This window comes from Lissotriton vulgaris, chromosome 10 (assembly GCF_964263255.1).
Source record: "Lissotriton vulgaris chromosome 10, aLisVul1.2, whole genome shotgun sequence".
Lineage (NCBI taxonomy): Eukaryota > Metazoa > Chordata > Amphibia > Caudata > Salamandridae > Lissotriton > Lissotriton vulgaris.
In genome coordinates, this window is record NC_141698.1 from 637984203 (window position 1) to 638007931 (window position 23729).

General features: G+C 40.3%; 1 protein-coding gene across 4 annotated transcripts in view; it reads left to right on the top strand.

Moving 5' to 3' along the window:
* Positions 1-23729, top strand: part of DPP6 (dipeptidyl peptidase like 6) — a 2152278-nt gene that overhangs the window by 1448110 nt on the left and 680439 nt on the right. For all 4 annotated transcript variants that reach the window (XM_086941474.1, XM_086941473.1, XM_086941476.1 and 1 more), the window contains exon 7: positions 11947-12028. In XM_086941474.1, coding sequence (XP_086797600.1) covers positions 11947-12028 — 82 coding nt within the window. The remainder of the gene's footprint in view (positions 1-11946; positions 12029-23729) is intronic.

Here is a 23729-nt window from a genome sequence, read left to right on the forward strand (position 1 = left end):
TAACGATTTGCGTTGTAAAAGCAGTGATATAAATGTACTTCAGTGTTTTGACCGCGTTGCTAAGGTCGTTTCCCCTCCCAGGCCCAATGCCCTTCTTTCACTACCTGATTCCTCATGGTTACTCAAGAGGGGAACTGGATGGGTGAGGGGAATGGGGAGTGGAACATGTATATGCAAAGCTGAACTGCAGCTGCAAACAAATATGAGTATGATAGAAAAAAGGTGCCAGCCAATTAGTTAATGATGGACACTCAATGTCTAGAGGTGGCTTCTTGAGCCTTTCAAAGCACCGTTCTTTTAGGATTGAGGAAGACTTGGGTACATATAGGTTGAGCTTTAACTTGATTAATGTTACTGTTGCACCCTCATCTGCATCTAGTCAATGTTTTTTTTTATTTTTAAGTTAGTTCATCAAAATATTGTATATTGGATACTCAGTTATAGTGGCATGCGGGAATATTTTTTTTTTCCACCACTTCCCTGATTTTATTAAAGGGCCATGATGCATGATTTGAGTTCCTTAACTTCATAAAGAAACTCTTCAGCCTAATTTCTCTATATGTTCAAGGAACTTCTCAGGGACTTGTTATATCCTTATACGCTATTGTTGGCAGCACATTACCTGTTAAAAATTGGGTTTCTGGTTGGCAGAGGTATGCACCCTATCCAAGCAGGAACCATATTACTAATCAGGTAAGTTCACAAATGCACCCTAAATTAACCTGTGCTCACCCCCTCCTAGATTAGCACACAAAAGTCAGGCTTTACTTAAGAGGCAATGTGTTAAGTATTTGTGCAAGACTTAAAACAGTGAAAACACCTAACAGAAAGATACCTCACCAGGTTAGAAAAACAGAGCTCAATTTAATGAACAACAATACCAAAATGACAAAATTCCAAAGTAGAACCGGAGTTATGAATTTTTAAAGAATATCTTGAAATATAGTGCTGAAAAGCATAAAGCACCAATTGGGGCTATCTGGTCACGCTAGATGAGTTAAAATCCCAAAGTTCAGGCTGACCACGATGCAGACACAGGGACCAGCCTTGGCCCACAGAAAAGGTACCTTGGTTGTCAGATGCTTTGTCGTTGAGGACGGGATGCGAGGAGGAAAGGAGGCAATGCATCATCATTGATCCCTACGGCTGTAGGCAATGCATTGGTTTTGAGCCATGCAAGTCGGAACTCTGTTGTTGTTGAATACCAAGATGTGGGCACTGCATTGTTGTTTAGCTGCAGAAGCCGCCAATGTTGTGCCCTTGAACCTCGCAGCAGCGGCATCGTGTTAGCGTCGATTAAGATGCACCGGTTCCGAGTAGAGCACCAACAGCAGTGCATGGATTTTGGTAGTTGCAACACTTTGTAACCAAATCCAAGGGCCCAGGTCTGGATTGGCACCACTTGGCAGGGCAGACTCTCATATTTCAGAGTCCAGGTGTTGTTGATGAGGGGACTGAAGAATGTTGTGTCTCTGAGACTTCAGAATAGAGGGGAAGGAAAACAAACCCTTTGTTTCAATCTGGTTACGGGCTCGAGAGATGCAGGTCCAGTGCTTCTCACTCCCAGGCAAGAGGGCAGCAGGGAGCATGTCAGCCCAGCAGAGCAGGAGTCCAGCAGCTTAGCAGTCCAGAAAAGGGGCAGTCTGTTGTGTTCTGACCTGAAAAGGATGTTGCAGAATGTTCATATTGTGTTCTTGAGTGCAGCTGCAACCGGGCTCTAGAACATAGCTAGTGGTTCCAGTTGGCTATTGGTCTCTCTCCCGGTCAGAAGCAATAAACTTGACAAGTAACATTATCATGTTGCGGCGTCATTACTTTTCAATGGTAAGGCAGGATGGCCTTTTGACAATGAGGAGAGCTGCTTTGAGGCTGGAAGGAAAAATATCTCACTGAGTTGTTGTGATTGACAGATCTGTGCAGTATTGAAAGGGCTCACTGCAGTTAGTGAGCGTTGTCACAAGATTCCTGCATCAAAGCCTGTCAGTAATATTTTTAATAATAAGAATGATAGCATTTGGCAAAATGCTATCACGCAATAACGGAGAGAGACACTTGTGTCACTAGTTTCCTAGCAATGCCACATTCAAGGAAGCACTGCTGCATGGCTGTAATAAGAATAAGTGACACGCACACTGCAAACCATTTGCATGTTAATATTGTTGTTTCAGCCAACATGATATGTTGCAAAAGCAGTGGTGTGAGTAGTTATAAACTCAGTGACGTGCACACTAGATGTATCCGCGGTCCGTGCAGGTAGCAGCGGTGGGGCCGGGTAAGGGGGGATTTTGAAGAACAATGTAGAGGGAAAATTTATTATTTCTTTAACTTTCCCTCAGCATTGTCCCTCAAATTCCCCCTTACCCGGCCCCACCGCTGTAACCTCCACGGACCACGGCTGACTAGAGACCCATTGCCTGTTACAGATACTTTTTTCCTGAAAATAAAATATTGTGGGAAAGCATTGGTGATACGCACACTGTACACCATTTGAACATTAATATTTTGGTGTTCAGCCAACAGGACATTTTACAAAAGCAGCGGTGTGAGCAGTCATAAACTCAGAGGCACACACAGTGGAGACCCATTGCGTGTTGCAGTCTGACATAGCCTTGGAGTACAGTTTCAGTGACACACACACTTTAGTGCCATTTTGTGTGTCAGATTTTTCATTGCATCCATTCACGTTCAATGATGGATGATTTTATTGCTCCTACATATTTCTTACAAAGCCCTATATCATGGGAAGACCAGAAGGAGGGTGTAGAAGCTTATGTTCAAGCCATTGAGGGTAGCATTTTCACCACGGGCAGGAAGTTAGCCTTGCTAATACATCGTTTGGGAGCTGAGGGTAGATGAATATTGAAGCATCTGCCAGCATTATCTGTGGAAGTAGAAAAAGAGGAAGAGGATGGAAGTGATGGAGAAGATGAATATCAATTAGCAGTAGGAAATTAAACACAAGTTTTAGAAAGAAGAAGAACGAGGTAGTAGAGAGGTTCAAGTTTTGTAAAAGAAGTCAGCTGCTTCGCGAGTCAGTAGAGAGTTGAAATAACAAAAAGGTACAAGTTAAACTGTTAAACACTGAAGGGTTGGCCCTTCAAATGGCCATTGACTTAATGAAAAGAGTGGAATGGACGAATGAAGGGTTAAAAGAGGTAAAGTTGCAAGAAAAGGTTGAGGAAAGCCAGAAAGAGACACACAAACCGAGGAAAGAATAGGACAGAGGGAGTAAAAGAATGATGGATAAGAAAAATGTATTGTGCTATAAGTGTGGTTACCAAGGCCATGTAGCGACTGACGAATCATATCCAGCCATAGGACAAGTATGTAGGAAGTGCAGAAATAAAGGGCATTTCTGGAGGATGTGTGGAGGAAGAATGGGGAGTGTGAATAAGAGAAGACCCTCAGTGACTGTTGTAGGGGGAACTGAGAATGATGATGTAGAATAGGATGTCATTTTACAAATTCAGCAGATTGGAAAAGTTAGTGAGGATAATTCATTTTGAAACATAAGTATTGGTGTTGTGGTGATAAGGATGGCAGACTCAGGAGCTTGGTATACACTTAATGGAGAGGAATATTTAAAGAATTTCCACAACATGTACTGAGGAACCCAGATGTGAGGTTTCTGGCATATGGAAATAAACCCTTCAAATTAGTGGGATTCATTGAAGCCCAACAAGAGTTTCTGCAGAATGCAATATAATCAAAAGTGTATTTTGCCAAGGAGGGTTCATGTTTGTTGGGTTGGTCCCAGCAAAGGGACTTAGGAATTTCTTTTGGTGCACATTATCCTGATCAGGTGCTGGAACCACAGACTTAAGTGTGTGAGGTTGAAGCAGGAGTGCCATACATCATGGAATATCAGGCCGCTTTTAAGGAACAGTTGGGAAATCTCAAAGGATTCATGCATTAGATGATGTTGAGGAATGAGGAAACTCTTGTGGCTTATAATCCCCGGGGGTACAACTAGTGAGGAGAGAACCACTGCATCAAGAATTACATAGGTTATGTGAGTGTGAGAAGACTGCAGAAATAGAATTGTCAGAGTGGCTAGCTCCGGTGGTGATGGCTGAGAAGGGTAATGGTGACATTAGGTTGTGTGTGGATTTAAGGGATCAGAATGTGGCAATCAGGGTGGACCGACATCCTCTTCTCAACATAGGTGAAATGTTGACAATCATTAAGGGTGCAAAAGTGGTTTCTGCAATAGAGGAAATCCAGTCTGCAACATGTAAAGACCAGGTACAGTTATTTATGGAGTTAGCTGAATATTATTCCTGTTTTGTACCTATGTTTTCAGACAAGATCTAACACGTGCAGTCGCATGGTCGAAAATGTTAAATCAGTTTGTTGTGAGAATTGTAAAAAAAAAAGAGTTTAAGTGTTTGAAAACAAACATTGCCACAGCCCTAGCACTTAAACCATTTGACACCAATGATCCTTTTGTAGTAAACACTGATGCCAGCTTGGTCGGTTTAGGTGCTGTGCTTTTACAAAGGAGGAGTGGTGTAGATATTACAATGGCTTATGCTTTATGACCATTAAGATATACAGAGAAAAATTACTCCATCGCTGTGCGGGAAGCATTGGCTGTGTAGTGGGGGGTGAATCATTTCAGAACATATTTATGGGGAACAAATTTCATCATCCACTTATAAAGGTGTTTACAACAAGTGGGATAGGAGAGCATCTCAGAGAATAGCGCAATGGAGTATGGAAATGTTGGAATACCATTTTCGCATTGAAATATGTTCCTGGAAAAAAAATAGCTGCCTGACTGTTTATCGAGATTACCTGGAGGAGGTGTGTCTAGTGTGTTGTGTGAGGAAATTCATTGGTTGGTGGCAGGGGTGAGTATATTAACTGAAGGTAGAATATCACATGAAAAATAGTTGGAAGCCGTTATAAGAGACAATGTGTTTGGTGAAATTGAGAAATGTCTGTGAAGGGAGGCTGAACAAAGTGAGTACATCTTTTGATGCAGAGTGTTTCCAACAGGTTAGTCAGGTATTGGCTGTTATAAATGAAGTGTTGATGGGAAGTGATTTACTGGTAGTACCTTCGGTACTGATAGAGAGAATAGTTAGGCTGGCACATGATGGATACATCGGAATGAGCGCTACCAAGAGAAGGTTAACAAAAGAGTATTGGTGGCCTGAATTAGATCGTGATGTGAAGAGGATCATTAAAGGGAGTGTTTTATGTGCTTGGAGGGATAAATCACAGAAAACTGTGAGCTACAATCCATTGGATCTGGATTAGCCAGCTGCTCCATGGAAGAAAATAAAAATTGATATTACTGGTCCATTGCATTTGATAGGAAGTTGCCCCAGATATGCAATTGTCCAGGGGTGTGGAAATTTTCCAAAATCTACTTGGCCAATGGACAAAATGTTACAGAAATCTACTTGTCCTGGGAAGATATCTGCTTGCCCCACCTATTCCATAAATCACCAAGGTGGGGTCTGCACGGCAATCAGTGTAACATACTGTGCCATATACACTGCAAATGCAAGTCCAATTATGCAGTGCATAGTCATACACCCTTAAATGCAACTGTTGTACTGGCTGGATATGCAGCATGTGTGCAGATGTGTCTGTGTGCACTGGACCCAATTATTAACCAGTATGCATGTGACATATTTTCAAATTTAGAGAGAAAGTACATACAGGCCGATGGCAGACTGGTAATTGAGTACATTTCTTTAAGAGTATTTGGCTAGACTGTGTTGGAATATGAACCTGCAGGACAGAAGGGTGTTCTCCATTCTAGGGCCAACTCATAGCTGTCCAGTTTCAAAAATACTCCCATGTGATCATGCTCTGATAGACATACGGATGAGGATAACCACTTCTCGGCGGAGCTTCTGAACTGTTCATGGGGCAGCAAAAATAGCATAGCAGAGGTGTTTAGTTCACTGAAGCAGTATCCACAAGTACAAATACACAAGAGGCAGCAAAGGACAGTTAAATCAATCTCTCCTTTTACACTCCTGGGCAGGTAAGGTGTGATTATATTATTGTGCACTTACTGCTACAACTCCACATTATTCTACCTCACAAGGAGCATATGCAGCTCTGGCAGTAGCAGTACGGTTCTCTTGTGCACACCATAGTACTGGTTAGTAATGTCACCAGCAGAGTAAGCTTCCCTAACATGAAGAGGTGCAGGTGAGCAATAGATGTGCGCGTTTTTCTCACTGAGATTTGTAAAGTACTCACTTTTTTCTTCAAAATCCAAGTTCACTGCCACTTGTCTCTCTCCTTTCAAACTCCCCAGCACCCCATTGGCCACCCTTTTCTTCCGTGAAGTCCTTACAATTCTGTTGCTGAATGCTGACATACGAGTATTGGAAAGCCTAGTCAAAGATACGGTTTTAACATTGCAGCAACTTGTGCAATCAGTTTCTTTATTTCAGAAGCTGAGCATCCGGAGGGTCTGTGGGATGATGCTTGGATAGTCGAAAATGGGCACATGCATAAAGAAGGCACAAAGCCAGGCACCCATTGGCATATCATGTAGGGAAAGAAAAACAATCATTTATGTCTAGATAGGATGAATACTCACACAGGTGGCAGAGTCACTTGTCCTTGGATCTGGTATGAGCTTATTTTTACTGCTGGCGTAACTGTGCAAAATAAATGCAACACTACAGGGATTGCATACAATTCTGAGGTGGGAACATTGTTTATTTTTACCCAGTTGTCAATAAAACGTGATTGTGAGACCTACAATTTTGTATTTTGATCATTTCTGCTTTATCCTGAGCTCCCTCCAGCAATTTCAGCCATGTTATATTGTTCCACATGAAAGATGGTCTCCCACTTATGGCAGGTCCTGTATATACCTGATTTATATGTAGAGACACTCTAATTATGAGATTCTATAGCTGAGGCGTTTTCCCACATAATTTGCCATATAATCCAACACATGCTGCCTAAACTGCATATTTTAACAAAAAATGTAAATGCTAGCTCAAACAGATCAAACGTTACTAAAAAGGAGGTAACATGTCCTGCTTCACATCCAGAGGAAAAGCCCATCACAAGCAGTGACTGGTCTCTTTTACATTGATATTGGTGTATTTAGGTCTTAATCTGAAAGTAATGAGGCAAAACATTTATACAGGCAGTGTTAATGTGTACATATGTCAAAATAATAAAGTAATACTATCAACAAAAATGTGCTGCATTATGCTACATAATTCTCAATTTCAGTGGCTCTGCTTATTTAGCACAAACTGCCAGAGCATTATGAATGGTGGGGGCTGTTTACAGTAGGTACGGGAGACGAGAAATGCAACCAAATAAAAGTTACAGGCTAACAGAAATGGGCCCAAAATGTGGAGAAAAATCAGTTTCTTGACAGGATTAAATAAAAATCGGCACGGACGTGAGGCTTTTCCTCAGTGGCAAGATTAAAAGAGAACTTGTGGACACTGATTAAGCGAGAAGCCATGAAGCGAAGGGGGAGGTAACGAAATAAGGAAAAGGAAATATAGACTGTATCGGAGGGTATTGGTAAAGGAGACCTCATCTTGGGCACAAATGTGGACATTGCGACGTTTGAGATGCCAAGAGTGGATCACATATCAGTGGGCAGGGTGAAATACGCTGCACTCACAGCTTTGCCTGGAATACGAAGATACTTTCTGCCTGCTGCATAAGTGGCGTTTCCTTTATTCAACTTTAGCTTGATTTATTTTACACCAGGAAAACTATGCAATTTAAAACCTGTTTCTATTAACAGCGCCTGCATAATCTTAGAAGACTGCATTTTCTGTAAGCTTTCCAGGTGTTTAGAGTAGTATTGTTTGCTCCGTGCCCCCAAATGCGACCTCATCCATAAAAGCAGAGACAAAGTAAAGGTCAATGTCTCTCTATATTACACTTACTTTCATCGTGTTTTCACTCATCAACGCTGCACTGATTCCATTGTTACATTAATATAAGAGAGGTTTCCGCCTTATTGTAAATTGTTAACATGCCACACACATTTAACCCTGCCCCCACGCTCTCTGAATCCAGACCATTTCACGCAGAATTACAATTAACATACTTTTCATCAGACTCGGACGGCCGCAAAACCCATTATCTGACTGACTCGCCTGTTGGGGGATGCATACAGTGTGTCAGAGACGCCGATTTCCCGCTCCTGATTCCAGGAAGTGCGCAGGAGCGCACCAAAGATATGTGGCTTGCCTTCGACCGATCCCCCTGGACAGGATGATCGAGCATGCAGCAAACAGCAGCCGAGAGACCACCAGCCCACTCTGCGCACAGCGCAGGGACCTGGCAGCAGAAAAAGTGTTTCCTGCCTCGGGCCTGCCCTTGAACGTTCGGCAGCTGCGTTCCAAGAGCAGGTGGCCTGCACCAGTGTTGAATCCGTCTTAGAACACTGAACCTTAGCGCAAGATTCCTGCAACCAATCACAAGCTAGATAGAGCCCAGTCATGGGCTTCCAGCCAATCTAAGGCGTCCAAAGGCATTCTGGCAGCATTTCTAATTGGCTGTGACCCCAGAGCACCCGCAGCTCATATATTTTTTTGTGATTTCCTGTCTACTTGTCCGTCGGACAAAATAGACAATAAATCTTCTTGCCCATAATTAAAATCTACTTGGTTCGGGCGTCGGGCGATACGATTCCCCCACCCCTGAATAATTGTAGTAATCAACTATTTTTCAAGGTTGCCTAAAGTAAAAATCTCTGGGGAAGTTTCTTTAGAAACAGTAAAAGTGTTTCTAAAAAAGTTGTTTTTGATGGAAGGAGTGCTGGAAATCATGGTTTTGGATAATGGAGTCCAATTTGTTTCACAGCACATGAGAGATGTTCTTCTAGAGCAGGGAATTGAGCATGTTCGTTCGTCAGTGTACTATCCTCAGAGCAATGGTCTTGTGGGGAGGTGGAACAGAACACTGAAGAAGGATTCACACCTATTATTTGATGGAGGAGAGGATTGGAAAGTGGTGATGAGAAAGTTGTTTTGGTCTTACCGTACCCCACCCCAATCTGTGACTGAGAAGACCCAGTTTGAAGCAATGAGAGTGTGCAGGGCCAGAGCACTGATATCCAAAGAAGTGGAACAAACTGAGGTGGTGTTGGAAAGTGAGTCCTGTAAGGATGGTGATTTTGTGAGTGGTGATTGTGTTTGTATACAGAAAGGGCATATGGTTAGCAAAGGGTAGTCTAAGTATTTGAAGCCTCTTCAGGTTAGGAAAGTGAATAATTACACAATCTTATTGAGTGATGGAAGTATATTGAATAAGAAGTAAATAGTGATTGCTTCATTGAGGGAATAACAGAAAGACCAAGGTGAAATGGATCATGAATCCAGAGCAGGAGTGTGTGAGAAAAGCATGTTCTAAGTTCTTAGGGATCACAATAAAATCAAAACTCTAAAAAAGTTTAATAAGTTCATGGTGTAATTTACACACCTGTGTAGGGTTTATATTTTGTGTTGGAACATCTGGTTACTCACATTTTACCTGATAACTTTACATTTATTTTTTAATTGCCATATGTTATTCCATCACATGTGGTTTATAACAGTCAATGTTTGAGATATATATTTGTTGTCAATTTATGTTTTTCTTTTTGTAATAGTTTTATTGAATTGTTAAAGGAAGGAGATGTTATTGTGTTCTGATGTGAAATGGATGTTAGAAAATGTTCATATTGTGTTCTGGAGTGAGGCTGTGGTTGGGCTTTAGAACATAGCTAGTGCTCCCAGTTGGCTGTTGGTCTCCCTCCTGGTCAGAAGCAATAAACGTACCTCTAACATTATTGTGTTCTGGCATCATTACTTTTCACAGTCCTTGTAGCAGCCCATCTTCCTGTCTAGAGTATCCAAAGCTCTAGACTTGTACTGAAGTGGTGGTGCCCGAGGTTCAGTGCATATACCCAGGTATGCCTTTGAAGTGGGGAAGCCTTCAAAGAGAGGACTCTGAAGTGCACTGAATCCTCACCCTTCCTGTCCTGGCCCCAGACTCAATACAGGGAGATATGCAGCCCTTTGTGAGGAGACAGAACACAGCCTTTTCGGGTGCAAGTGTCAGCTACTGGCCCATCAGTCACCCCAAGCTCCTTTTGTGTCTGGTTGTCTAGATGGAATGCATAAAGCCCAGCTGTCACCCACCCCAAATGTGTTTTCAGAGACTGGTAGGTGGCATCAAATAGTTACAGTAAGAAAATGGCAACTTACTAAAAGTGGGGTTTTCAGAATTACAATTTAAATCTAACTTCACCACAAGTTAGGATTTTAAATTATGATTTTAGAGACACCAAACTTGGGGGTCCGATCCCTTTGCAACTGTAAATTACACTTATGAGATATAATAAGGTAATCCCAACATTAACATATAGGAGAGATTGACCTTGCAGTAGTGAAAAACACATTTAAAGGTTTTTCACTACTAGGACAAGTAAAACTTGTGAAGTACATGTCTTAGTTTTTAATACATAACACTTTGTTCTTGGGCTGTCTATGGCCTACTATAGGGGTGACATATGTATTAATAAGGAAGGTTTGGGCATGGCACAAGGGTTTGCTTGCCAGCTTGATATGGCCTTTAAAACTGCACCACAGGCTCTGTGACATGTTTAAAGGGCTACCAAAGTGGGTGGCACAATCAGTGCTGCAGGCACACTAGTAGCATTTAATTTACAGGCCCAGGGCACATATAGTGCCCCTTACTATGGGCTTATGGGTAAATTAAATAGGCCAATTGTGGATAAGCCAATGTTACCGGTGTCTAAAGCAAAAAGCACATGCACTTTAGCACTGGTTAGCAGTGGTAGTGTGCCCAGAGTTCTAAAACCAGCATATAAGAATTCAGCAAAACAGGAGATCAGAAGGCAAAAAGTCAGGGAAAATCATGCCAAGGATGCTAGGTCTGACATTACCCCATACATTATTATAGCTAACTGAAAATGTAAGCACTCAGCAAACAATGACAATATAATGCGGAAAAGCTCTCAGCTTAATGCAACTGTCATGCCTTTACTGGGGAAGCGAGACATACGTTGGTGGATGTTGAAGGTTCTGTGATGTGGGTGGGCTTGATCAATTTGTTGTGTCTCACCCACGGCTCCCTTGGTATATTGTCATGCTGCAGCAGTCACAGGTGGCCTCTGGGGAGTAATGTGTCACAGTGGTGAAATGTGAATGCTGCGAGCAGAAACGTCAGGCTGCACCAGCCCACTTACCATGCAGCATGTCAGCTGTCACGTGCCACTGAGAGAACGGTGGCGACGCACTGAACCTCCAGTATGCAGAAACAGCCTAAAATCAGCAAGATCATAGGAAGGAACTGAAATGTGCCTGGAAAAACTTTCCTCTTTTGCATCAAAGTAAAAAATATAAATTGCTATAAATGATAGTGTTTGAAAATGTATAAAATCGGTTGTACAAGTAAGTGACAATGTTGAGTAAATGAACATAATTCTGAGAGGAAAGAAAGTGGATGTTTTATGCTCCCGTTGTGAGTGGCCTCTTAATTCTCTTGTGGCCAGTAAAGCCGTTATTAGGCTCTATAGATTGATGAGATCAGGTTGTTTCAGCTGGTCTCATTATGATTTTAAAATCTCGTTATTTCAGCTGACCTCTTTCAGGAACAGTACAGCAAAATAAAGGGGCCAAAATATTACACGTACATTTAAACAAGTTTTGTGAAACATTTTGAGCAAGGTATCCAAAATGCCATTGGTTGGTTTGGGATTGTAGTATTACTTAGCTCTGTTTGATATCTTAATATGAGATCTGTTTCCATGCTCCTGATAAAGGGAATGACTGAACAATACGGTTGCTTCAAAAAATGTAGCTTTTCACTCTGTTACTTTAAACAGGTATTTGAATTAAAATGACAATATTTCAATTAATTTTGATATTTAAAATCTGTACTAGATCAGTAAAATATTACAAATATGTAATCTTCTGTTTACAGGGAACATCGCAATTTAAATCCACCTGAGGTAAAAAATGTACCGCTTCAGTATGCTGGATGGGGACCAAAAGACCAACAGCTGGTAAGAAGGAAAAATGGACATTGGGGTACCTTAAAAAAATGTTTTTGCAGTATCATCACAACTGTGACATTTTGCTTTTGTAATTTGATACCAATGGTTGAAACATCAAATGAAGAGATAGCGCATGCTTCATACTATTTTGGGATATGCCTCTATCGTTCGAAGTTTCAGTGTTTTAAAATGCATTCCTCATTACCCTGATATCCTTTGTAACAGACATAATTTCCCAACCAACCATCATTTTCTACTCGGCATAAAATGGAGTCTTGATGACATAGAGCAGGGGTCTCCAAACCGGTCCTGGAGGGCCGGATCCGTGCCAGATTTCTGGGATATCCCCATTGAGATACATGTAGTAATTTTAAAAATCTGGCACGGATCCGGCCCTCCAGGCCCAGTTTGGAGACCCCTGATGTAGAGGAATGGTTAAAAGGCCATCCCCATTTATGGTGCCCAGGTTTGGTGGGACGGGCGTGGCTTTCAGTGTTTGTGCCGGAGTACCCCTTTTAAGTGACTGAGGTCCCATGCCATTAGTAATTGACATGAGTGGTAACTTCATGACATGGCCCATGTGTATGCATTATCCTTCCTGAGAGAAATAAAAGGATATTTCAGAAACTATCATGGCCGATCTGACCGTTTTTTCTATTGGGTATCACCCCGGACGTGTAGAGCCATTGAAGGCCTAAGGACGTGGCTAGCGCCTCAGATTTTTTCCAGCTCCCAGAGGTAAAGTGAGCCAAGTGCATTGTGGCTTCGGGAGAGAGGAAGAGAGAGAGATGTACATTTTTTCTCACTATAACACAGACATATAATGAAGGAAAGAGAGAGATAGAGAGAGAAATAAATGAGAGAGAGAGAGAGAATGGATGACAGGAAATAGAATTAAAGAGAGGGGAAGTGAGCGGGCTGGACTGAACATTTTGCCATTGCTGACTGTAGGGCAAACATTTAGCAATATGCTGAAACAACTGCATTTTTTTGTTAAAACAATTAGAATGTGTGGCAGTGCAGTGGCGACGGTGATTTCTTCTTGTATACTAAGCAAAGGGAATCATGGTGCAGTGCAATGTTTCAAGTTAAAAACCAGAATAAACAAAGCTTCGATTACATGCTGTAAAACCTTCATTTTAACCCCTTAGCTGCGGCAGTTATTCCGCCGCAGTGCCAAGGGGGAGGGAGGGGGGGGGGGCGCGGCGCTCCCGTACTCGTGACGGAACCGCTCCGTCACGAACCTCGGGTGGGCTGTGCTTGTGACGGAACGGTTCCGTTACAGCCCCTCCCGCCTAATAGAACGCTCGGAGCAGGCGCGGAATTCGCAACGTGCAGGCGTGGCGAACGGGCCATTACGGAACTGTTCCGTCACAGCACAGCCCACCCGAGGCTTGTGACGGAATGGTTCCGTCACGAGCGCGCAAGGGGTTAAAATGCTACAATGTAAGCATAACATGCCGAAACCATCAATTAAAACCTAGGGAAAACAATATATGATACAAGGTAGGATACAGCCCATGCGCAGTATTTGTACAGCCTGAACATAGCTGAGTGCTATTCCTAGTGATTGGAGGGGCAGCTGGGTTCTGAGGGTGGTAGTGGACTGTTACTTAGTTCTGCTGGTTGACTGACATAATATCAAAACCAGAAATATTGTGTAACAGAAATATGGTGTCAAAGATATCGAGTACAATAAAGTTGATTAAAAAAATCCTTTTACACTAATATCGAAAAAATATACCCAAAAAATATACTTTTTTAACATATATAGGTAAAAGTAGTGAATCTTAAATATTTAAACATACAACATTATTATAATGTAAATTACATACGTTCAAGTAACATTTAAATATATATATATAGACTAATTTAAACACACACACATATATATGTATGTTGTATGTTTATATACACATATATCATGTAAAACTATTTTAAAGAATTATTTTTAATTTGTTATAATTTTCTATTTTGTTTTGAATTTACTAATATAGCAAGTATATATACATATATAAATATATACATATATATATATATACATATATATATATACACACACACACAGGTGTATATATATATATATATATATATATATTGCACATCCACTTCCACACCTCGATGAAAGAAAACGCTGCACTCCAGTCTCCAAATATTATAAACTACTCTTCTTTATTCTCACATAGCAAATGCCTACGCGTTTCAACTCCTCCGAGTCTTGCTCACAGTCAGTGAGTCCCGCTACTATGTTTCTTTTTATACATAATACCCGCCCTGCTTATTAGGATGTATTCTGGGAAATGTAGTTCGCAATACCGTTTTACAGCAAATTATAGCGCTATGAAAGGTATATACATTTCAACACCAACTAAGACTTATGTTAATCTAGAATTTTACATATTATTCATATTACCACTAATTCTTTGTGATATCTTTTACATGTGTACATCACAAGTTGATTCACATATAAGCATGGTATTATCTCCTAATGGGCTGAGTGCCCCTGTCAGACAGATGAGACTGTTTCGGGTGTTGTTATTGTTATCTGGTGTGTTTCATTTTGTTTGATTCATATTTAATTTCTGTTATTGTTATTGTTTCTTCTAGAAGACTAAGTGCCCCTATTGAAAAGATATTCAAATGATTGTATTGTTGTCCTGGCTAAGTGCCTTACTCCTACACATAAAATCCTTGTCAAAAAATGCATACTTTACGATCAGTTAAACTCATACTAATATGCTTGTTTGTGATTTTGTATCATACGCGCCATGCCTCCAACCGATAACCTATATCAATTTAAGTAATTGGGATGAGTCGTATGGTTATGGGTTTCTAAGGAGATCGTAGTGATCACTTAATGTTTTGCTATGATGATGTTCATAGTTTGTACCTTGGAGTTCACCTTTTACCATGTATGCATTCTTCTATATGATTTACTCACAGACATTTTGGCAGTCAAATTTTTTACAATGTTAGTCCTGTATTACCTAACAACACTATGTTCCGAATTTTACAAGTGTACATACAGTTCTTTGTCTGTATTAAGACCAAAATGGTATTTTTGTACGCAGTCTTATTATCTATTTTCTCTCCAGTCTTCGCAGTTGTAATGTTCTTTCTCCACTTCTCTCATTTTTAGGAACATGTGCTACTCCATAGTATCTTAAGGTTTTCCATTTGCTGTCATATTGTTGGACATGATGTTTTGCAATTGCATAGCTTATGTCTTTCTGTTGAACGGCCCATATGTGTTCCAAAATTCGTTTCCTCAACGGGCATATCGTGCTCCCCACATTTTTGAGACCACGTACACATTCAATGACGTACACCACAAAATGTGTGTTGCAGATTAATTTGTGGTCAATCACAATTTCTTTTCTATTTCTATTTAAGATCTTTTATGCTTTGTGTATTTTTGCCAATCCTGCATGCTTTGCAGTTGTTGCATTTCCCGAAGCCTTTATTGTTGTAGCCAACTCTCCGGTTGTTGGTCTGAGAGATGGCTTCTCGCTAGTTGGTCTTTAAGGGAACATACTTTTCTGTAAGTTATTTCAGATTTCTCACCGACTGCTTTTGCAATTTGTTTGTCACTTGTCAGAATGTTCTAATGTCTTTGGAGGATCTTATATATCAATTGGTGTTCCTTGTTGAATGTTGTTATCATCCTGATTTGTTCCACACTCGTGGTGTCTTTGGTTGGTTTCCCCATAACTATTTGTTGTCTTGTTTTTTCCTTTGCTCTCTTAGCTCCTTTTTCAATGTATGCTTTCGATATTTGTGTTGGTAAAATCTTGTTTTACTTTATGTTTCTGGGCATTCATGTCATCTTTGTCCAAGCAGTTCCTTATGGTTCTCACAAACTCTCCATATGGGATACTCTTGATGAGTGCTTTGGGGTGGAAGTTAGTGCCATGTAGCACTCTATTGGTCGCAGTTGGCTTCTTATACATGGTTGTTTCTACTTTCTGGTTTTTTACATATACTTTAATGTCTAGGAAATCAATTTCCTTTCACTGATATTGTGTGTGAATCTTAAATTGTGATCATTGCAATTTAAAGCTTGAAAGTATTGCTGAAATTCTTCTTTTGTTCCATTCCATATTAGGAATAGGTCATCTATATAACGCAACCAAATCACTATTTTGGATAGATAGTGTTCTTATATGTCACTCCTTGCAATTTCCATCTCCCACCAGCCCATGGTCAAATTGGCATAGCTGGGGGAGAAGGAAAGTCCCATTGCAGTCCCTTAGACTTGTTGGTATAGTTGTTGATTGAAGTAGAAATTATTGTTTTGTAGACACATGTCAATCATCTCTAGGATCATCGTGGAGTGTTCAGTTTCTCTCACATGTCATTGTTTTTAAAAGTATTTCACTGCATTGAGTCCAATTTCATGTTGGATGGAGGTATATTGAGAAACGATGTTGATTGTTACAAGCAAATATGTCTTTTGCCATTCAATTTCTGATGTTATTTTGAGAAATTCTCCACTGTCTTTCAGATATGACGTTAGCTTTGAGACCATGGGGAAGATATAGAGATCCATGTATTTTGAGATGTTTTTAAACATAGATCCACACCTAGACACTATTGGTCTGCCTGGTGGGTTGTTGAGTGTTTTGTGAATCTTTTGGACAACACATATTGGCATGATTGATGGGGCAGTTGTTGAGAATTGGTATTCATCATCTTTTAGTAACTTTGCATCATACCATCCCTTTAACTTGATATTTAGATTGGACATCATTAGTTCCATAGGGTTGTATTTCTATTTCTTATAATTTTCCAACCGTCCAGTTGTCTATATGCTTCTCTAAAGTAATCTTGTTTATTTTGAATCACAATATTGCCTCTTTTATCTGCCAGCTTCACAATTATTGTTTGAGTTTTAGATAGGTTTTAGGGCTGTTCGTTCTATTATTGTGAGATTTTCTTTATTATATTTGTTGTCTATTTTCATCCATAATTTTTCAAGATCACTAATAACTGCAACATGCAAAATATCAACTTTATTACCAAGAGGTAGGATAGGACAAAACTTTGATTTCATTTTGAACGAGATGTGTACATGATCATTGGTGTCCAATTCCAAGTGTTCCATTATTTGTGTCTCTGTCATGTCTTCGTCGTTTACATCATGCACGAGATCAAATAGTAGTTTTGTATCACTTATTCGTTCTGAAGTGATGTTGGCCATTGGTTCCTCTGTGAAACATTCTTTTAGTTTGGATTCTTTGTCGGAAAAATGTTTCATCAGTTTTCATTTTCTTATGAATTTGTAAATATTTATAGTGGTTTCCACTAGGTCAATATGTTGTTCTGGACAAAAGAAGTGATCTTTGTTAAAAATAAAGATGTTTCATATTTGATCAATGCATAGTCCGATAGATTGATGACTAGGTTTTAATTTTCACCATGTCCCTTTTCCAATGATGGTGTGGTGTTTTCGTTTACTTTTTCTGTCTGTTGCTTGGAGGGTAAGTTCTTTTTGCCACCCCCTCTTCTGCATTTTCTGCGTTTCTTTGAATGTTTCTTATTTGGCCTCCACAAATATTGCGTCCTCATCCTCTTCCGTTGGAAGTTTGATTGTCTAAGTATATAAGTTGCATTTTTTCCAATAATGTTGCTCTTGTTACACCTTCCACAGTTATTGCCCCCTCACTGAAATCTGTGTCCGATTCACTTATTTCTGCCTTTGGTAATCTTGTTTTCGATTGTGCTTCCATAGTAAGTCGCTTTTTCAGTGCTTCAAAACGTCATGCAAATGTGTATACTGTCCCATTAACATGGCCTGTTGATCTCTTAAAATTGTTTGTTGTTTCCTCGCTTCTATGTCTGATTCATGTTTTTCCAATTGTTCCTATATTTCCTTAATTTACTGGCCTCGTCTGTGCTGGGGCATGTTGAAATTTTTTCTTCTATTTCTCTAATGCTTTGGGTTAAATCATCTACATCTATTTTGGCATATTTTGTTAGGATTCTCATCATATTTCTGGAGCATATTATGCTGTTTTCACTCCATTCTAACAAGATCTCCGATCTCACATACGGGTGATTTGGCATTGAGAATATGTGCAGTCCCCTGGGCACTCTGTCCATTTCCACATATTTTTTAAGTGTGATAATTTCCCAACTTTTTGTTTTTTCTCTCCGATTCATTCTTTCCACTTCTGAGAACATCTGTTGTAAGTTTAATGCCTGTGTCCCCGTGTTTATGTTTCGGGCGGTTGGTATGCCTTGCTTGGTTGAAAAAAGCCTCTGCACTTTAAGAGCTCTTTTGGCAGCTCTAGCCTCCATGCTGATAAACGTTTGCTATTAGTTACCCACTTTTGTTTGCTACTTTGTATTTCAAATTTGGTATTTAACAACATTAACAATAATTATACAAACAATTAATAACATATACCATTAAAACATATACTAAAATACATAGATAATTAAAAAATAATATTCCTCAGAATAATATTTCTGTAAACGATGTTAACAACATTAATATTTTTGACATTGATATTATTTACCTTAAAATCAATATTTTTGTCAACGATATTTGTGTAGCACAAAATTAAAAACAATATTTCTATGCCTTGATATTTTTAACTCGATTTGTTTGTCCAAAAACCGTTCTGATGGAGTGTGACATCATTTCAGTCCAAAACTGGTGCAGGACTGGTGCAGTCCTAATGGATTTGGTTGATGGATTTCAGAAAAACCGTCCACATGGCAATGGGTTGCAATGATGTGTGTTACTGCCAGCTAGACAACTGACTACCATAACCAAACACCATTTCGCGAAATCAGTCTTCATTAAAGAGCCAGTCTCCTCACCACACTGCCTACAGGAAGGGTTATATGATAATTGTTCCTGTGAAGGGGAATGTGTTAACTAGGAAATTGTGGAAAGAGTTGTAGAGTTAGAGGGTTCAGATGTGTAGTGATATTGTAAGGTGAATGGAGTAGACATCTGAGCTATATTTCTCCAATCAGTTCAGGGGTGTGGAAGAGACTGCACATTCCTGGTAAAGTTTTATTCCCTTGGGTGTTTTAATGTTTTCAAAATACCAATTACAAAACAGAAATTCTGATTCATAGAATCAGTATTTACATTTAGAAACTAGGTTCTCCTGTGGAAGGTGTTTCCGCTGGAGAAAATGAAGGTTGGATAGGAGAAGGGGCAGATAGTAGTGTCTGGACCTTGGTCTCAAACAAAATTTAGTACAGTGAACAAGCAAGAATGATACGCAGTGCTGTAGCAATGGGGGGCTGTCTGCCCTGGGCACACACGTTTTGGGGCCGCGGCCTCCCCCCGCTCTTACCTGCAGTCGTCATGGGGTGGCAAACACAGGAATCAACAGCACACACACAGCCCCCCCAATCTTTTATGCGGCCACCGCGTGCAGCAATTGCAGGGACTGCTCAGCCGGCAATGGGTCTAGCTATGCCACTGACTATAAGGGTATGCACAAACATTTGCCTTTCTTTACCATTCGGAAAGTATATGGTAATGTTCTACTAAAGGTAAAATGAAATGTCCTTCAGAGCTGAATAGGGCATCAATCCCAAACCCCAGTATTTTATGCAATGTATGGGATCATGTTTAAACAATATAAAAAATGCACGGTAAAGTGATTAATTGTTTTTAGGTTCACAACTCAAGTGTATCAGGTTAAACTCTGTCCTCTGGCTATCTCAATGTATCCATCATGGCTAAAACCCTGCATCTTTTCTTTTCATGTCATGCATTTGTGCATGCAAATAACCCTGTAATAAAATGAAACTGAATGTATAACAGAAGTAAAGAAAGAGTATATAAATCTTACAATAAAACAAAAACAACTGAGTACTATAAATCCTTAAATGTAAATGTAAATGTGTTTGTATTTATATAGCGTGTTCTACCCAGAGGTCTTGTAGCGCTGTATTCATACCGCTGTGGAACCCTTCTTTGCTTTCCTTTGAGATGTCGACTCCTGGGCACCTCCAAGGTGAAGCCAGGCATCCAAGCGCTGCTGGGGCTGTTGTGGAGATTAAGCAAGCTATTGCCCAGAGTCACAGAGTGGGACCCATAATTAGACTAGGCACTGAGGTGAGAATTATCAGGTCCGGGAAGATTGAGTCCAAGAGCGGCCGAGGTGGGAATTGAACCCTGGTCCCAGGCCAGACCTCTGCATCAGGGTCTGCCGCTCTAACCATTGAGCCATGCTTCTCCACAAGGCTCTTGACATTAGGGTAAACGTTTAGCACAAATAATAATGCCATGACATGTATACAATTTGCATAAACAGCCAACACAGACCAGACAAATATTAGTGAATATAAACATAGAAAATATGGCTGTGCGAGACATGCCAGCATAGTCATAGCAATTGAGAAGATACATTTAATACATATAGCAAATTACATATACATTAACTTATTGACACATTCAAGGTAAGTTTCCAGGGAGTAAAACAATGGAGAGAGAGAAACCATGTAGATGGAGGAATGCATTATGATCGATTCGGTAAGGAAAGATCTGCTCCTGATAGTGTAATCAAAAAGTAGATGGACTGTAGGCAGATTTTAGTCGGTGACAATGCCAAAATGGGAGATCATGGTGATTTGTTTTGCCACTATTTATGTCAAGTTTTCCCCCATTGAAGCTGTAACATTGATTAGTTTTTGATTGGTGGGATTGGTGGGTTTTAGGAATCTCTGTTTTACGAATGGAGCATAACCATTATTTCCATGATTGGCTAGTTAATTTATGAGCAGATTTCTATTCAGAGGGAATAATTGTAAACCCTTAGGGACATCAATTGATCTACCAAAGTGGTATCATTAATCTCCTTTCTGGAAAGGTTGAGACAGACATGGCCTACCATCCACACTATCACAAGATCAAGAAAAACTTAAATATCAAACATGTCTTCAATAACTGGCTAACCTCATTCTATAGTGAGTGTGTGAATTGACAACCAAACAGCATGGGGATAATGTCACCTTCTAGTTTTTTGGTAATCCCTGCTAGTCTCATCGGAAAATGTCTAGTTTGATAAGCCTGACAGGCATCCAGTGCAAACTGTGTATAGTTAAAAGGCATGTCTGAGCCAATGATGGGATTACTTTAAATGTGAATGTAGATGACCAAATAAGCGGGCCAGTTAAGGAGTGAGGCAAGGAGTGACACTGTATGCTTAGTATGTTCTACCATGTGGCTTGAGTTTTCAGATTACGTTGCACTGCTTTTGGATTAGCAATTTTTAGAACCTAGATGCGCTACAACCATATGATATTTCTCGGTTTCACACACTAGCTATTCTAAAAAGCCACACAAAAAAAAAAAATAGCTCAGCGCTGGGATGCTCTTCGGAGTTACTACGCGCTTTACAAAAACCATTAAATAAATAATAAATAAAAAATAAATAATCAGGTGTTTGCCATTTATTTCAAGCTAAGAATGGGTATGGACGATCTGGTTTTCCAAGTCTTGAACAGAGTTGAACCCTTTTGTAATCCATGTCTTCCAAATTACTTGTGCACCAAGGATTGTAATATAGCTATTACCCCAAATTGACATTAGGGATAATTTACATATCAAGTGAGTCAGTGTAGAGTCAAATATTCTCCGCTCCTTCACATTGTCTACGAGAATTCTGTTTGAATGCCGTTTTGCATCTAGTAAAGAGTGAAATAATATTGTAGGTAACAGATTGAGGTTTCGCAATTTCCTCCAAGTCCTGTGTTTGATTTACTGGACATAAATTTTAGGCAAAACTATCTTAATAAGAAAGATGGTTGATAGTTGTGGGAGTTTCCTAAGTTCTCTAACTCATGTTTTATTTAGCCTTAATTTATTTTTGGAAATCCAAAGTGTATTGCCTTTTCATAGGACTTTTTTGATGACTTGGTCTAAGATTTAAAAAAATAACCTGACAATCTAACCTGTGACATGTTGCACAGGTAGTTTACGAAAGAAGTTATCATTTAGGTAATGAATATGGGAAACCACTCTTTTATTTGACTCGGATAAACATACTCTGCAATAAAACCTAAATGAAAAAAATAGGTTGATTCAAGCATACTCTGAATTATTCAAATATATGGATGATTCAAAGTTGACAGAATACCATGCAGCAGTCTGAAGAGGCATGAACATTTGTGTAAACGACTGGCAAAAATGTAATGGCAATTGCTGACAAGAGCTACTCATAGATCGTATTGTGATGTTTGAATGTGATTTGTAAAAGAACTCTATTCCTCATTACTATGGCGTTTGGACGAGCATCGACGGCCATCATTTAGGGGGGCACGGGACAGTCTGACAAGGAGCCAGCAGTCCCGACAGCCCAGTTACGATGCGACCACTGTGGAGGCAGTCGTAAAATGCTGTTTACCATTGTGGCTTGAGCAGCAGCCCAGGAAAAGGGCCGCTGCAAAAGCCGCAATGGTAAAGATGAGTTTTAATACATCCATTCACGTGTGCCTGGCATCATACGGTGCATGGATGTTTTTGAGGGTGCCACAGGAGCCCTTAGGGCTTGTAGCTTAGGTTCCTGGGGGCTAGGGGCCCTGCTAGTTCTGGTTGGACCGCCCTCGAAAGGCCGTCAGAAAGGAACATCGTAATCCCTACGACGGTGCCTGTGCAGGCACCACCTTCATTGTAGGATTACGATCCGACCAATGCCCCAAAGGGGTCCTTGAGCCTGTTGGAAGCGTTGTTCGGTCCCTCCAACCACTGCGTTCTGATCGATTGCATCTTAATTAGGCCCTCTGTGCTTTGGCAAATTCTTTGTTTATATCTTTGTTTATAATTGACGTATTATCTAATCTTTCCAGGGCAAACACTTCAAACTGTACTGACACATGTTCTTGGAAGTCTAGAACATATAAATGTAGCCCTTTGCAATACATTTATATGGAAGGTCAGTCCACCCATGAATTAAAACCTTATGACAAAGTGTTGGGCTTTACTACTTCTGGTTTAACATAGTCTGGGGGGCTTTAGAATAATGGTGATACATTTTTTCTAAAATGTACATGATGCAGAACCAGTGAGGGGTGGTTCTGCTTTAAAATGACTTTTCATAAATACAGCCTTTGTGTAGTGCTACCCCCTCACATCAGTGTGGTCTCCAGTCTGGAGCACCCACAGCAGAGGGATAAAGAGGTGTGTGGTTTTGCACAGGTTGACATCAGCCCAACTGAAAGTGTTATTACGTGAGACAAAATACCTCTCCTAAGCCCCCCCCTCCCCCCACAACCTGCACTACATAATTTATGGTCCCACCCCTAACTCCTACCGTCCATTTAAGGGCAGTGCTTCAGGAAATCTAATCTGTAGCCCTTTGCTAACAAAGGCTTTATTGTCTGGATCTCGACCCTTCAGCCACAGGAATGCAGGCAATACACTCACACTGCCTGGGAAGTTGTACTCACTCTCATCTTGTGTCTTGTCAAACCAGAGATGTCAGAAATGGACCCCACTTTGCTTTACAATTACTATTGTGAACTAAACGTGAGAAGACATTTACTCCAGTATTTTGCAGAATCTCCTTGCAATGTTTGCGCCCAACTTTTATTTTAAGCTTTCAACCCCTGAGCTGAGCAGGTGTTCGCCTAATTCTAGTGCTTATCAAAAGTACCAAACATAGCACAATCTTCACATGCAAAAAATGCTGCTTCCTTCTAGTCTTGCATCTTCAAACTGCATATTGTCTCAAAAAGTGTC